We start from the raw sequence: 16,629 nt of genomic DNA on the forward strand, positions 1-16,629 counted from the left end.
TTTTTAAAGGTATTTATATGAAAAAAAAGCACCTCAACGAAAGTTTTTTGAGTATTCGAATAGGGTGATTCTTATAGCAATATAGCAACACTTTATAAGAATATATTAACAGTTTGGCTTGGCACGAACACTACCTCAGCAAAAGGCCTTAGCCCTAACCTTAAACCATGAATAATTATGATCAATTTTTGAAAAGGGCGCTCATGAAATGTAATTTCCTCATGCTGATATTTTGAAATGCGTCCCTTCTAAAATGAACACTGAGATGTTGTTGTTTTTTATTATGAATGACGTAAAGTGGTGCAAAATATTTTCATTTTAAAATATTATCATCAGGTGATTGATCCTATCCAGATGTTTTGAACTTCGAAAAAAAACGCTTTATTTTGTTTCTTCAAGAATGACATCGTACTTCTCTACCCAATATTTTAGTTTAGATTAATTATGAAACTTTTGGGAACAGCCATACATTTTCTCCAAGCTACAAAACGTCAAATATTTATCTGATACCCCCCCCCCCCCCCCCCCGAGATCCAAAAAAGCAAGCAAGGTATTCTACTCTAGACTCAAAATTTTAAATTCATAATCAAATTATGATAATAGAGCAAAGATATTCAAGAGTAACTATCTGGGCAAAAAACCTAATGCAAAAACCTCAAAAATCCATCCCAAGCTTAAAACTCTGCTTCAGTTTTCAAAATTTTCCCACTGCTTCATAGAATAAGGTTGTCAGATTTTTTTCAGCACGTATCCGGGCCGGACAAATCCATGCTGGTTTATATTAAAACCTGGCAAAAGCCGGGTGTTTGATTTCAAAATTGTCTATCAAAATCCAGGCAATACCGAGAAATTTTGATTAAAACCTAGGAATTGCTCATCAAAAATCTATGAAAAAAACTTTAAAAAACTTTTCATGATTATTTTTTTGAAACTTGCTGCAAAAATTTGGACGCATAATTAAAAAAAAATTACTACACAATTTGTTTTTTTTTTAGTTTAATTTAAGAATGAGAATGAAAACAAACCCGGGCAAAATCCGGGCTTTTCCAATGAAATCCGGGAAACTGGGCAGACTGGACTTTTCCCAAATTTTATATTAAATATCCGGGCCAATCCGATTAAAACCAGGCAATCTGGCAAACTTATTATAGAAATTCATTTCTGAATATTAAATTTTAAATCAAACCCATTTTGAAGGTTCTGGTTCCATATTGCAATAACAAAAATTATATTTCGACGTATTTTCGTATTTTTGATTCTGTATCAAGTTTAGGATTCTTGATTTTCAGTTCGAGTAATCATAAGAAATTAGGAATGAAAAGCTGCTTTGAAATCCTGGCTCAAATTCGGTTTTGCATTTTATATAAAACTAGCTGACCCGGTGTGCTTTGCTACACCTTTCAAAATCAAATAATATTTTCAAAAATTAGTCAATTTTTTATGGTTTTATTGGCATTATTTTAAATCACATTATAACATAATTTATAAGCCATTGCTATAAAATGAGAGCAGCAGCTGGAGTTTCGAATTGCAACACAAAGATAACATACAATAATATTCTTAATCTTGTTTTCTGAATTTGTTTTAAAGATCTGATAATTTTAATCTGTCTGGAGGGTCTCAAATTAATCGTGCGCAAACAATCTAACAAATAAAATATGGCTGTTTTTGCTTGATTTGTTCTGGATTTATGCTAAAAAACTGATAAGAGAGCCCCTTCCCCTGTCCTTCCCTTCACCCCCTGCTGAATGGAGGTCGTGGTCTTTAATAACCATACCCATTTTAAATATAATTCCATTCTTTGATAAGCTTTTAAGCTTTTCAAATAAATGTTTATGGAGCCTCCTCCTTCCTTCTTCACTGCGAAGCATAAGGGTCTAGAACAATCGTAGAAACATATCTCGTAATCAAGTACCTTTCTATGCCATATTTGTTTCCATTTGTTGGCTTTGTTAGCATAAATTGAGAACTTATGCTAACAAAATTGTATTGGGCTCACCTCCCTCCTCCTACGTACCTACTCACTGAAAGGAGGATGGTGTGTCAGATAATCATAAAATCATACCAAAATGATTTTCCATGTTAAGTTTTGTCCATTTCTCGGGGTTTGTAGAAAAAAAAAGTTAAATGTAAGCCTCCTCTTCCTTTCCTATATTCCCTATTCTATCATCCTACTGCAATAAAGGAATTGTTTCGCATAGAAAAATTATTTTTCGTACTCAAATACTTCTTGGTTCCAAATTTGGTTTCTTTTGCTCGATTAATTCTCGAGTCATGCAAAAAAAATGTATGGAAGCCCTTGTTTCCCCCTTTATATCTTTCCGCTGAAAAAAGGTGGGGTTTCAATTTATAATAGAAACATTTCTCGTATCCAAATACCCTCACATGCCAAATAAGGTTCAATTTCCTCGATCAACTCTCCAGTTATACTGAAAATTGTAAAGGAGACCTCTCCTCTCCCTTTTCATCCACCTCTATGAAGGAGTGAGGGATATCAAATATTCATAGAAGCATTTCTCGTACCCAAATATCGTTCCTACTCTAAAGCAGGAATGAGTAACCCGCGACCCGCGAGCCTTATTTTTATAGCACTCAAATACTGGAACGGAATGAAAATAAAACCATAAACAAGTATTTTTGACGTAGAATTACGTCTTACGGCAACACTATAGGGGGGCGAATTGAAATTTGCGAATGGATCTCGCGTCACGAAAAACGCCTCTTTCAAAGACATCACATCTAAAGGATAATGACGTCATCACCATGCCAAAAGAAAAAGAGATAAAGAAAGAAAACACGGATGCCCCGCCTCTTGATGGGTTCTCTGTCTACTTAAAGTATAAAAACAACGGTTCGCCAGCGGCTCTGTTTCATTGATTGTTTGCACGTCAAGCCGAACACTTCTCCTGCACTTCAATCTGCGTTTGGACCCCACCAGTGGTAATCCAACGCAGATATCGTTTTGCAGTTGGTTCAAAGGCAACCAATGTAGAAGGAGGACCAGGAGCAGTGAGCAGAAGCGATGATGACGACAGCGGTGGAGGAACTAGCAGAGGAGGGTACAAGCGGTGAAGGTAATATCAGGTAGTGAAAATAATGAGAATGAGTACTAATTAAAATTTGGCATGACATTACATGTTGACACGGCATGTCGACATGGCATGCCATGTCAATATAACTACACACCACACCAAATATCCAACACATCTCACAGAGGCTGCACTTACCTCCCACTCAATAGCATACCCTACACACACTGTACGCTACCTACACATCACACAACACCTTTCACGCTACACATTACATAGCACACACCAACCAAGCGTCACACTGCACGCACCTCATACACATTACTCACGCACACCACGCACGCCTCACGCCTCACGCATCACACACCATCCACACATCACGCATCACACTAACCACGCCTCAACCATGCCTCACACACAGTGGTGGGAGACACACGCCTCCCAAACCACTCACCACCCTCCAACCACGCCTCACACTCCTCCCACCACACACGCCTCAAACACCTCCCGCCTCACACACCTCCCGCCTCACAAACCTCCCACCACACACGCCTCACAAACCAATCACCACCCTCCAACCACGCTTCAAACACCAACCATTTTTACCTCCTTTTAATGATCAAGACTCTACTCTTTAATAGATTTTGTGAGCCCTGAAAAGGGCTGATTAGTTAAAGATGAATTGATCAACTTGATAGTGTGGGAAATTTTCTTCGATTCCGACATTCGAGCAAGTTGTTCCGCTAGTGATTGCTATAGGTACTTGAAAAATAAAGCGAACTGGATAAAATGGAAAACTAAAGAGGGGAGGTAGGACTAAATGCACTACCATCAGTTTTATGAATTTGAATAAACATTTTTAATCTTTCATAATTTAATGTTAAGCTTTGAAGATGGTATGACATTTATTATGGAAATACAAAATCGAAAAAAAGTTTTTTAATTATATGATTTTTTTTCCCGATTTTTGAAAATTTTGGCAGCTGTTTCATTCCATACAATCAGTTATAAGTTTATAACTCATGTATGGTAAAATAGCCGTTTTCACATTTTTCTATGAAATTATACCATAAGATGGCCATAGAAAATTCAAAACACTCCGATAAGTGCATCTATCCCTCACGATTCAATTTCACAATTTTGACAGCTTTAATAAATAAGTAGAATTTGATTTATTGATAAAAGCTGTCAAAATTTTGAAATTCAAATCGTGGGACTTTCAGAGTTCTTAATTCCTTCAATAAGAAAAAAAAACAGATATTTATAATTGTATTCGACGAAATTTATATTCTTCTTAACAGGCGCAAATAGTTCGCCTTTCCCCTACTGATTCGAACCAAACGCATGATATAAGCTCCGTTCAATCGTAGGTAGCAATTGAAATCTACTGGTTGCTGTTGCTGTCAACAGGGATGCCAGGTGTTGAGGATAAAAAATCTGGACAATGGGGGGGGGGGTGTTTGTGCCATGGTGTTCGGGTTATTTTGGAGTTGATAACTATATAACAAACACTGTTTCCTACCACGTACCAAGCCGATCTTATTTAAAAAAAAATTTTAATGATTGATTGGTCATACCAAAGAACACAAGCCAGATTTTAGTCTAATCTACCACTTACATATCAAATGTGATACATTAATATTGATTTTATCTGTCAATTTTGAAAATCTGTAAAATCTGGGCACTCTCAGCAAAAATCTGGGCAAAATCTGTATCTGACCAATATCTGGACGAAGGGTCAAAAGTCTTGGTTTTACAGACAAATCTGGGCACCTGGCAACCCAGGCTGTCAAGTCAATGTTTTAGTCGAAACAGGTCTGGTCGTTGTTCAATGGATCAAGTTGAAATCGATCGAAACTAGTCAAAACAGATCCAGCTCGGCAGCAGAATTCGTTAAGACCTGGAAGAAATCGATCGAAGTCAATTGGAAAGAGACAGGTGATCAACTATCAATCCATTTCTACTTATTTAGACCAGACTTCATTGAACAGACTTATAGTTGATGATGCGTTTGGTTTGAATATTTAAGATTTCGTTGCCTATCTGTAGGCGATTTTTTATGCTAAGGATAATTTGCATGCAAATGAGCATTCAGCGACCAAAATATGTTGATTAAAGTTATTATTATGTCACATGAAAAATCTTTGCTATGATACATGTATGACTGATTGTATCTTTGTACGTAGAAACATTGTACCTACAAATGTTAGTTATCAGTAGTGAGATTTACTTTTTAAAAAGTAATTGCAAACAAAATAAAAAGCATTTAGCTATATGCAAATCATCAGTGAATGCATTGCTTTGAAATTTTACTACAGAATTCGTTACTACAAATAATCACTATTAAAATAAATATCAATATGAACCATACCAGCTGACATAATATAAGCACAAATTAAAAATTTCTAGTTTCAAAAAATTTAATTCAATGATCAGTGAGCTTTTCACGTTTGGTACAAAGCTTGCATATTGCATAAGTGCCGGGCGCATCTTAACGACGTGAAATTGGCATTTGACACCGCTAATAATATTTGCCTTCAGTTATACCACATACCTACCACATATTGACTATTTTAAAGCAGTGGAACAATTTTATTTAAGTATGCATAAATTATTCGGAATTATTATGCATTGGCTTTACACAAATAGTATATATTTTTGTCATAATCAACCATTCATTTCATGATTTTTTATTTTTCCCTAAAATTCATTTTTAATAGTTGGAAATGATGAGTACATCAAGAAAAAAAATTAAAATAAAATACGATTTTTCACTTTTTTTATACATTAATTGTTGCAAATTTGTTACTTTACGAAACAAATTGTTAATTCATTTTTATTAGCTTTATACTATTTATACTGTATTTATATTATTATTTCCAAAAATTTATACAAATTTCTAAAAAATATATTTTGAGACAACACAAGCTGCCGTAATTCTACGTTAACTTTGCGGTCGTGTCATATATACAAATTCTTCAACTTTTTTTTTTCATGGAAACACAGATTTTAGATTTCTTATCAACATGACTAAGCATCAAAGTCTCCGAAAAAAAAATTCTGAATTCTCGTCAAAAACAAAATTTACAATTCTGTGATTCGATTCAAAAGTTTTGTGACGATTATCTGTAATGCTAAGTATTTCCGTAAATCTCATAGAAAAGTCATGCTGAACATCGATAAATTGAGTCTTATATTTGAAACTAGGCAATCGACATTTTGAAAAATTTGAATTGTGAACAAACTTTTCAAAAATGGGCACAGAAGAAGGATTTTAAGTCAACAAATTTAATAATGATTCAACGTCTAAAACTGGGAAGACAGTGATTTACTATAAATACATTTTCTCACTAAAAGTATTCGCTGTACTTAAGCTCCATACATCCAGTTTAAACTGAAGTGATGACGAACAGTAGCATCAGTTCGAACAAAAAAGAGTTTCTCCTAGACGAACCACAGAAAGTTGAAGGTCTTTCTGTGGTTCGAAAAAGGAAAAAATTGTCGTTTCTTATAAAAAAGGAAAAAAACGATGTTTTTTTTTGGAAGATCGATTCAAACCTATTAAAAAATAAAAATTATTTAAAATGATTTAGATTTAGTTATGCAGGTACTGGTTAAATTTTGGTTGATATTATTCACCTTGTACTTGAACAACGGTGTTAAATTTCTGTATTCTGTAAAAACATGAATTCGTTATATTTTCTCCATTTGTCGTCAAAAATTTGTCGTTATAAAAAAAGCTCTGCGTAAAAATATTTCAAATTCAATTTGGCCCGTTGCTGAAAAAAGGTTGCTCACCCCTGCTCTAAAGCTTAACCAAATATAACCTTCACTTTTAATTATTTCAGATTTTTAAGAGCAAATTAAGTACATAAAGTGGGTTTCGGTATGAAGGAAGACCAGTTAAATTACAGTAAATTCATGGTATCTAAAGTTCTGATAAAGCTGCAGAAGATGATTCAATATAGTGTTTCAATATTTGAATAAAACTTTATCACCATCCTTTAAGATTTTAGCTTTGAAAGTTTCTGCGCAACATTCCGAACGACTTCAATATCAATCAATTGATTTTTTCATAAGGTGATTTTCTTGATCACATCTCACACGAGGTGAAAGATTGATCTGTTTTCTTCTATTGTTTCACTTTTCTCAACTCAGCTCCTCTTTTCAAGTTGTAGACGGGTAATCCTTTCTACTTTAAAATTTTTTTTTGTCTGGATCTGTTAATAGAACGGTGACTGTCGACCGATGAGTTGATAGTTTTTTATTTCATCTCCGAACTACCGCTCTACTATACTCTACTCTACTGGTCCAACCGAGGTCAGCAAAAATGTAGCCCCAATGAAAGCATGAAAACATATTATTGGTGATTTTTTGGGGCTGGCTCTTGTGGCCTCCTGGATGATGCTTCTGTTGGTCGCAAAAGGCAGCACGCGGGATGATTGCTACACATTTGCCAGGGTGGTGGTTCTCAAATCTTACTCAAGGTAAGATCATCACAGTTTTCGACTCTTTCTTCCTAAAATATTCTTTAATTGAATATTTAATCAAAATATCATCCGAAACATTTTAACATTATGTGCTATATGATGGCCTTCTTAATTTGTTGAAATTCAATGGAACCAATTTTATAACATTATTTATTACTGTCCGTTCCAATTAACGCCTAAAAGTATGTGATAATTTGGGAACAACTTGATGTTTAACATCAATAAAGATATGCAGAAGACCTAAACAACTTAGAAAACACGTACTAATTATAGATTATTTAGAGAAATCTACGTTCGATGTGGTTTTGTTTTAAATCGATTTTTATAATTTCATCCGAACATATTTTTTTTCTATTCTGTTTACCAGTTTTGGAGAATTTCAAAACAAATCTCCAAATTTGAGCACCACTTTCGCGAAGCGGACTGAAACCTCATCATTTTGTCTTCTGCCATACGGTGGCTCCCGGCGCAAGATCTATCGTTTAAGGTGTATATTATTTGGCGTCTTAGATAGTCCAGGGCAATCTTTTTCCCATTTTTTTTTTCGGAGCTTTTGCGCTCCTCCACTTCACGTCACGGCTAGACAGACGGCAAGAAAGCCAAATATGAAGGAATCTACGGTGAGCTGCCGAAAACTAGCATTGTACGTTCGATTAGTGAATGATTTAGATGTTTTTCGGATCAGCGTGTGCTTTTTTATGATTTAATGATTTGATAAAAAGGTGGGTTAGTTGCTCCGGTTTTTTTGTGCTTTAAGGGGCTTTTTTATGTGCCGTTTTCAATTGAACGAGCGAGGGGGACAAATTGCTCGACTTAAGGAAAAAACCAGCTCCAGCTTTAGTTTGTAGAACTGAAACTCCGGCTGGCCCGGTGAAGGACGGACCGATTTTAATCATGAACTTGAAATATAGCAATAAGTGCGAATAGAAGAAATACTCACCACAAAGAAACTGGAGTGTGGGTCAAGTTTTTCCTGATCGATTCGAGTTATTTTTTTTGGTTGTTTGTGGTTCAATTTTAAGCCGTTTGATCGGATTATGATCAATTTTTGTGCATTGGTGCTAGAAGCGAGCCGTTTATTTCCTACTTCGTCGCCGAAATCATTCTGAGTAAAAATTCCTGGTTGACTGAATATTGTTTAAATTAAAACATATGAAAAACATAAACATATCAAAAATATTCATTTTTTGAATCAACCTTAGATAGAGAGCTTATATAAGCAGACAAAACACCCCTGGAAAATAATTACTACACCCATTTTAATAACTTTTTTGTAAATGTAAATAAAATTCAAACACCTATAAGAAACAAGTATCTATGTATCTAGATTAGATCCAAATTTGAATGCAATCGATCCGAAATACAAGTACAGATAGAGGTCATCTTGAAATCCATTTGATTAAATTATAAATTTTTATGACCGAGAATTAGTTGTTTCGTGTCAATTAGTTTAGTATGAGATTAACTCTCAGATTGGGAATACGAAACTGATGTCATCAATTAATATGCGAGCTTAATTAAGACGGAATTTCTATCTAGATTAGTAACAAAATTAAAATTTGGTTCAGACTTCAATTTAGACAGAATTGGGATAAAATAACAAATCGTAAGTAAATTATGAAGAACTACCTCTTAGATTGATTGCTTAGGTTTTCCCTCAAAAGTTTGCAAATTCCATATTCCAAAATCTGCTATTTTCATAGAAAAAAAATCAATTCATTTTATCATAAACTTATATTAACTTTCAGTTTGAGGATTCATTTATCAAATGGTTAATTTAATCTTATGTAATTAAATTATCATTTTATGATTTAAAAATGATTATGACATAATTTATCACGTTTTAAGTTAGTTTTATTGAACTTTCACTTTGCGGTTTTCATTTATTTTGAAATCTTTTTCTCGTGAACCCAAATAACCAAAAATTTAATACATACCTATTACCAAAATGTGTCTGTCAAATGTTTGTGGGATTTTTAATTGTACTGGAGTTTTAATTTTAAAACATATTATGAACCTCTTCATATTTTTAATTGAGCTAAACCGCTCAAAGTCAACGGAAATCTTTCTATCGAAAACATGCTATGGAACCGATGAAACCGGTTCAGTTTTGTTACAGCGTACCAGTCGGGAAATTTTTGCTTACAGCGGCAGCGGAGTGCCTACTCTCTGCATACTTTTAGGCGTTTTCTTTACCGTGCCTGCGTTAGTGGAAATCGTTCCGTGCCATGAATTTTGCAAAGTTCTTCGTTGGATTTTCGTTCGACCGCTAGGCCACAATTAAGTTCGGATTTTGGTAATTATGGTTCCAAAATAGAATTTAGGAAGTTTTTATTTTAAATAGCAATTACATTTTACCACTTTGATGGGGGAAATGAAATATGGTGATGGTGATTTCATAAGGGGTTTTTTGTCTTTATTTAAGAGGTTTATCAGCCCCAGGCTGTTTCACCTCTGGAGGAAGCTTGTCGAATTTGAGAACCCCTATTTTTTTTTCTTTTTCCAAAATGCACATCCTGAAAAAAATGTTTGGTTTGTGATATAGCTCAGTTAGCAAGTCAGTTGCCTCCTGAGCCGATGTCAAGCCCAAGAGTAAACATCGAACACAGTTGTACCGGATAAGTTTTTCATTAGGTAACTGTCTGCCAACTGTAACGTTGATGTAAAGTCACGAACGAATGTCATTAAGATGGTAAAACGACTAGACTCGAAACAAAAAAAAATTGAAAACATTTGTGAAGCTCAGTTTTTCAGCAAGATTTTTTTTTTAAATTTTAAAACTGAAAAATTGAGATGCACCAATAAGGGTTAAAAACAAAATAAAATTATATTTTTTTACACCTGATTTGTAGTCCTACATTTAGCCTATAGAGTATGGTGGGGTAAAAGTACGACCTTAGTGCTTTCCTATTTTTAGAAAATTTTGCCGGTTGTTTTCCAAAAAACCAAGAACAGCATTTGATTTTTTGGACTTTTATCTCTCTTCTACAAAATTACGAAGATAATCGATTGGTGCATTAATAGCAGTAGTAGCACCTCTGGGGCAAAAGTTCGAATGATGTGGGGTAAAAGTACGACGATTCAAAATTCCACATTTCTGCATTAAGTCAAGAGGAAAATAATTTTATATCAATCTTTACTTACAAAAGCACAGGAGCTGTTCGCTTCTTATACAAATTCTATACATGGGTGAATAACCTGCGCAAATTTTCAGCTCTTCACCAATTTTCAATATTCAACAGGTTCACAGAATCCAGTTCTCATCGAATTTGAGCAATTTTTCGCGCGAGCAAGTCTTGTAGAGACAAAAATATGCGCTGATGTTTCCAGAGCATTTAAAAAATTAGTTTAAATTTTCCGTTCAGATTTACTTCAGTAGACCCTTCGTACTTTTGCCCCATTTGCAGTTCGTACTTTTGCCCCTTCATGGTTTCTCATGATTCACAGTAAATTGTGCAGAGACATAGTAGTTAAATTCTTTCTTCGGCATTCGATAGTGATTAAAACCAACTAAAAAGACACATTAAAACTTCAATTGAAAGCCAGACTTTTGATTGCACAAACATGTTTGCCATTATTTGAAATATTACATCATTCAAGCAAAAAAGCTACTTTACCTCATTTTTCGGAGTATTTTCTTTTTCTACGAAAAAAAAATTATGGCTGGTTGTTGGCAGTTCAAATCACTATCAATCCACGCCAGAGTTTTGAATTTTACTGTTCTCGGTTTGTGATAACCCCAAAACGTACTTTTACCCGACTCGTACTTTTACCCCACCTTACTCTACGTAAAAAGTATGATGAAATGAAATTCACGATTATTACCGTACAATTTACCGTTAAAGTTTTTTAAATAGAAATCGCTCAAACACAGTATTTCATATTCAATATTCATATTTCAAACCATTCAATCACTAATTAGTAATCATAAAGAAACTTTTTGTATCGCATTTATACCATCAGCTGAATAAAACTTTTAAGGATTTTCAAAAGTGTTTTTTTGCCTAATACTTTAAGAACTTTCAAAGGTGATTTTTATGTTTTTTTTTCTTAAGACTGTTTTTTGTTCAAATTATATTAAACAAAGTAATGTCTTTTTATTTTTTTATCAAACCTTTTCCATGAAATCAATGTTCAAAAACAACATCGTTCCTTACTTTAATTTCTTCAGGACTTATATAAAATAATAAATGTATTCTGACCAAAGCCCATTGAAAATATATATATATATTTCAAAGTACTTTGAATCCTGACTTCAAAATTGGCACAGACATTTATTGATCGTCCAACTGACACAATGGCGTAGCAAGTGATTAAGGATGGTAATAAATTTCAAATATTTTTTTAATAAACAATTTTTTTCAACTTTTTCCCTCTTCCTCCAGAAAACTACGGCCTCATCCAGCGGTACGCTTCCGGGTACGACTGCCAGCAGGAGAAGTGCCAGTACGAGAACCTGCACGAGCACTTCCACTGCTACGACACCTTCTGCCGGGGCAAGGTGCTGTACAAGAAGTACGAAATCATCCGGCACCTGAAGTGGCACAAAAAGCGGAAAGAATCGCTCAAGTACGGGTTCTACCGGTTTTCGTCGTCGGACGATTGCAGCGTCCAATATGGGCACTGTCAGCACAACCACAAGCACACCCACTATCACTGTGTGCACGAAAAGTGTGACAAGGTGTACATCAGCACCAGCGACGTGCAAATGCACGCCAACTATCACCGGAAGCACGAGGCCATCGTTAAGAATGGGTAGGGATAGGTTTCGTCTGTTTTGATATTTGACTTTTTTGTTCATGGAAAATGTACTTTTTATACGCAGATTCCAAAGATTCCGAGCAACGGAGGATTGCAGCACGGATCATTGTGCTTTCAAAGGCCAAAAGACCACCCATTTTCACTGTAGGAGGGAAAATTGCAAATATACCTTTAAAAATAAAGCGGATATGGGTAAGTTATTCTAAGTATCAATTGGTTTTAAAGGGAAACGAAAAAAAGGAAGTTAAATTATCCTTGATAATGATTTTTCTGAATAAATGAGCTACGATTAGTTTTAAAATAATCTCGACACTTTATTTTTCAAGACTGATTTTATAGAACACTCCCTCGAAGAGTATATTTTTTGGTGCATACTCTTAGGCGTTTTCCTAACTACGTTCTTGCTGTGTCGATACTCAATAAAAATCATAATTTTCCAAGAAAGATTGAAATAAACCATTTTATTTTCTCTTTTCCCAAAATTTAACAGAAAAACACAAAACTTACCACATGAAGGACGAGATGCTGCTCCGGGATGGGTACAAAAAGTTCCTTAAAACTGAAGAGTGCACCTATCAGAACTGTCGCTTTTCACGGGTTTGCAATCACATTCACTGTATGCACGAGAACTGTCACTACGTGCTGCACTCGAGTGGGCAGCTGCTCAGCCACAAACGAAAACACGAACGCATGGACACGGAAGTGGACTACCGCAGGTTGCAGATGGCCCGCAGTCTGTTGAGCAAATTTGGAATGTTCCGCTCCGGGGAAGATGCTTTGGCAATGGGTAAGGACGATTCCACTGGGGAGGATTTACCGACATCACCTAGTTCGCTGAATTCTCCTTTAAAAGACCAGACACATTCGAGAAGTTCCGTCCTAGATTTGTTGAGCATAATGTCGGAGTTGACCTTCCGGATGCTTCCACTTCAGATGCTTCTCCACATGAGGATGCAAATGCTGCAAAACATGAGCTACGAGCAGCTACTGGCTCCGGATAACATCGAAAAATTGAACCGACTTTCCGAGAGTGGATTGAGCGAAGAATACGTCAAACAGCTGTACAACTTCAACGAAACGACGAACCTGGATTTGGGAGTGACAAATTTAACTAAAAAGCAAACCAGCCCGCTCTTCTCAATGGGAAAAACCTTCGATTTCTCGCCGCTAAAACGAAAACCGGAAGATGATTTGGCTGGACCATCAACTCTTCCGCAAAATATGTCCCATACCCAAACGAAAGACACCTCCACATCACCAATGAACAAATCGAAACTTCTTTTTCACCCCAGCATTGACTACCGATTGCTCAAAAAAGACGATTCCGCCGTTGGTGAATCCACATCCGAGGTTGGAATGTCGCTTTCGGATCGACAGAAAGCCCTACTGGATAGTGCCAACTTTTTGCAGTTCTCCTCCAGCAAGACCCTCTTCAATCGGAAACGTGGACGGCCGCGAAAGAACCACGTCATGGAGGTTTATAATAGTGTGAGTATTGTGTTTTGTAACTAACCTTTATTTGAATCATATTTGAATGATTGGCCAATCCTGTATCATGGTTGAAATATTAAATTTGAAACTCGGCAAGATTCATGACTCGGGCTGAAAAAATCATCTTTTTGCAACTGAGCATTCAGCAAACCTGATCAATAATGTCATCCGATAATTCCTTGCGAATAATGCAGGCGGTAAAACCACAAAGCATGCTCAAATGCTCAAACATAAGACATAAGACATAAGACATAAGACATAAGACATAAGACATAAGACAAAAGACATAAGACATAAGACATAAGACATAAGACATAAGACATAAGACATAAGACATAAGACATAAGACATAAGACATAAGACATAAGACATAAGACATAAGACATAAGACATAAGACATAAGACATAAGACATAAGACATAAGACATAAGACAAAAGACAAAACACATAACACATAGATAAAAATAAGAACTCTTGAACCAGATTTTATTTTTTAATACTAGGTATTACAATCAAATTTATATTTATGCTTTTGTATACAAATCCGAAGGTTGGTCAGTTTCAAATGAGATTTATATAGTTTAAATAATCAATTCCTTCAGCTCTCATATGTCAATGTGTCTGTATTAACAATCGTTTTCCTTTTCTCAGGATAGAAGACCTATCCTTTCTCTGAACTAACTCCTTCCATGCTCCTCTAAGAACATCCTCTATCTCGCTCGGAACACCATCCTATCAGCATGTAGTCAATCAGTCATCGGACAGCTGGATCCGATCGATGAATCGTTGATTGATAAGTCTAATTCCGAAATTTGCAAACAACACCGCAGGTCCAGGATTCTCCCCAGGCGATCTTTACCAGTTTCAAGCTGGAGAAGAACGACTTCAAACGGGAAGCAGATCATCCCTCTCAAAATCATCAACAGCAGCAGCATCAGCAACAGTCACAGGTTTATTCACAGTCGCATCCACCTTCAATTGCGGGGGAGATGTCCGATTTTAAGTTGAGAAATCCAGACGGTTCCGGGGAAGGTCCCATTCGGCTGGACAGAGTTCAGTTGGCAAGTCCTCCTCAAGCTACCCCGATGACACTATTCGGAACTCCAGATTTTGGTGGGTTTTCTCAACTGCTGGAGAAACACATGAGAGAAATCAAAACGGAACCATGTGCCACGGTCACTCATGAACTGGAGTTGTCCCCGGTAGAAAAGGTAATTTTCTCTTAACTTTTTCCCAAGTTTTAGCATTTTTTTAAAGTTTTTTTTTTCTTCCAGCTCCGGAATCAACTTAAATGTGTGGTTTGCAGCAATTCGTTTGAGACGTTTGCCGAAATTAAGGAACACGAATGTCTCGGCAAGAGTCAACTGGAGAAACCATTGCTAGCTTTTCCTCCCGGGACGATTCCCCTAACGGAGGCACAGATTTCCGCCTTTCGAAATCCCTTCCCAGCAATGGAGCTCGCTGATCCTGGCGGGAGGTTACCATATCCTGCTCCGATAATGCCACTAGCTTTGACTTCGCCGATGTCGGCAAAAGAGTCCGTTGCCCTGGTCAAAACCACCGGAACGTTCTTTCCCGATGTGAATGCGAACAAGCTGAAGTTTTACTGAAAGTAAGCTCAAGTGAAAAGATTAGGAGTTTATCTTATCTGATCTTTAGCTAAATCTCTACATTAGAAAAAAAAAATCTACTACCTCTGAAGGATTTGCTGGATATCCTCGAGAAATTAGAAAAAAAATTGTAAAAAAATGTTTTATCGTACTTTAAATCGGATATAATTTAAAAAGTATCTCCAGAAGCATTGTACATTGAAAGTAATAACCCATGTTCTATCTGACGCCATAAGTTTTGTACAAAGTTTTAGATAATTCTAGTTTTATCAGAGATTTTACTCAGACATTAAAATTTCCACTAAAAACTATTGTTAAACCATTTGCTTTGATTATAGATTACATCAAGGATCCATACGATATCTCGAAAAATAATGTACAAAACTTGCAAACATATAATAATTGAGGCTGATATAAAAATACAAACATTATTTAATTGTATAAATTTTGCTTCACTGGCACAAACTGAAAACGAGTTGTAAAAAATGTTTTTCAAGTAAAACGATTTCAGAATTTGAACCCAATTATTTCGATAGCTGCCATATTCGATATTTGAACAGATGTTTCGTACTCTACAAAATATATTTATATTGGTACAATAAAAGTACTTTAGTTCATTATGTACTGATGAATATTTTCATAGAAGAATGTACAAAATGATGAATGCATATCTGTACTGTAAATAGTCGTATAATTCAATTTGATGTAATGCTAAAGTGTATGAATATAGAAATATATTTCCATTGAAAATAAAATATTCTGTCTTCTGATTATGATTTTCCTAACAGCTCCATTCTAGCTCGTCGGTTGCCTCGAAAATTTATCACACAGCATAGCATACTTAGAGCAAGTTCACTCGTGTTGGGAAAAAGTGTTAGAAATCTAGACACTTGTAGCACATTTTGAAAATTTTACCATGCAAAAGAATTTTACCATGTTTTCAAGATCTATGGGCGTTGTAAATTTTTACAGCACTGTTTCTATTTCAGCCGTATGTGATAGAAATATTGCTATTTTTTTCATCCCAGCATGCGAAAATAGAACACGTGTTGAAAAAAAACTTGAAGGTCACAGATCTTGAAAATGTTTATGCGTGGCAAAATTTAAAAAATGTGCTAAAAGTGTCAAAATTTCTACCACTTTTTTCCAACACCAGTGAACTTGCTATTAGAGCATGTTCACTCGTGTTGGGAATAAGTTGTAGAAATTTTGACACTTGCAGCACATTTTGAAAAAACAAAAACATTT

At 35.5% G+C, this 16,629-nt stretch overlaps 1 protein-coding gene across 1 annotated transcript in view; it reads left to right on the plus strand.

Moving 5' to 3' along the window:
* Positions 1-15,967, plus strand: part of LOC129745683 (uncharacterized) — a 52,922-nt gene extending 36,955 nt beyond the window's left edge. The window contains exons 3-7 of the mRNA XM_055738958.1: positions 11,905-12,274; positions 12,345-12,472; positions 12,771-13,768; positions 14,602-14,982; positions 15,046-15,967. Of these exons, the coding sequence (XP_055594933.1) occupies positions 11,905-12,274; positions 12,345-12,472; positions 12,771-13,768; positions 14,602-14,982; positions 15,046-15,381 (2,213 nt within the window). The 3' untranslated portion in view covers positions 15,382-15,967. The remainder of the gene's footprint in view (positions 1-11,904; positions 12,275-12,344; positions 12,473-12,770; positions 13,769-14,601; positions 14,983-15,045) is intronic.
* The last annotated feature ends 662 nt before the right edge of the window (positions 15,968-16,629 follow it).

The sequence above is a fragment of the Uranotaenia lowii genome, chromosome 2, assembly GCF_029784155.1.
Source record: "Uranotaenia lowii strain MFRU-FL chromosome 2, ASM2978415v1, whole genome shotgun sequence".
Lineage (NCBI taxonomy): Eukaryota > Metazoa > Arthropoda > Insecta > Diptera > Culicidae > Uranotaenia > Uranotaenia lowii.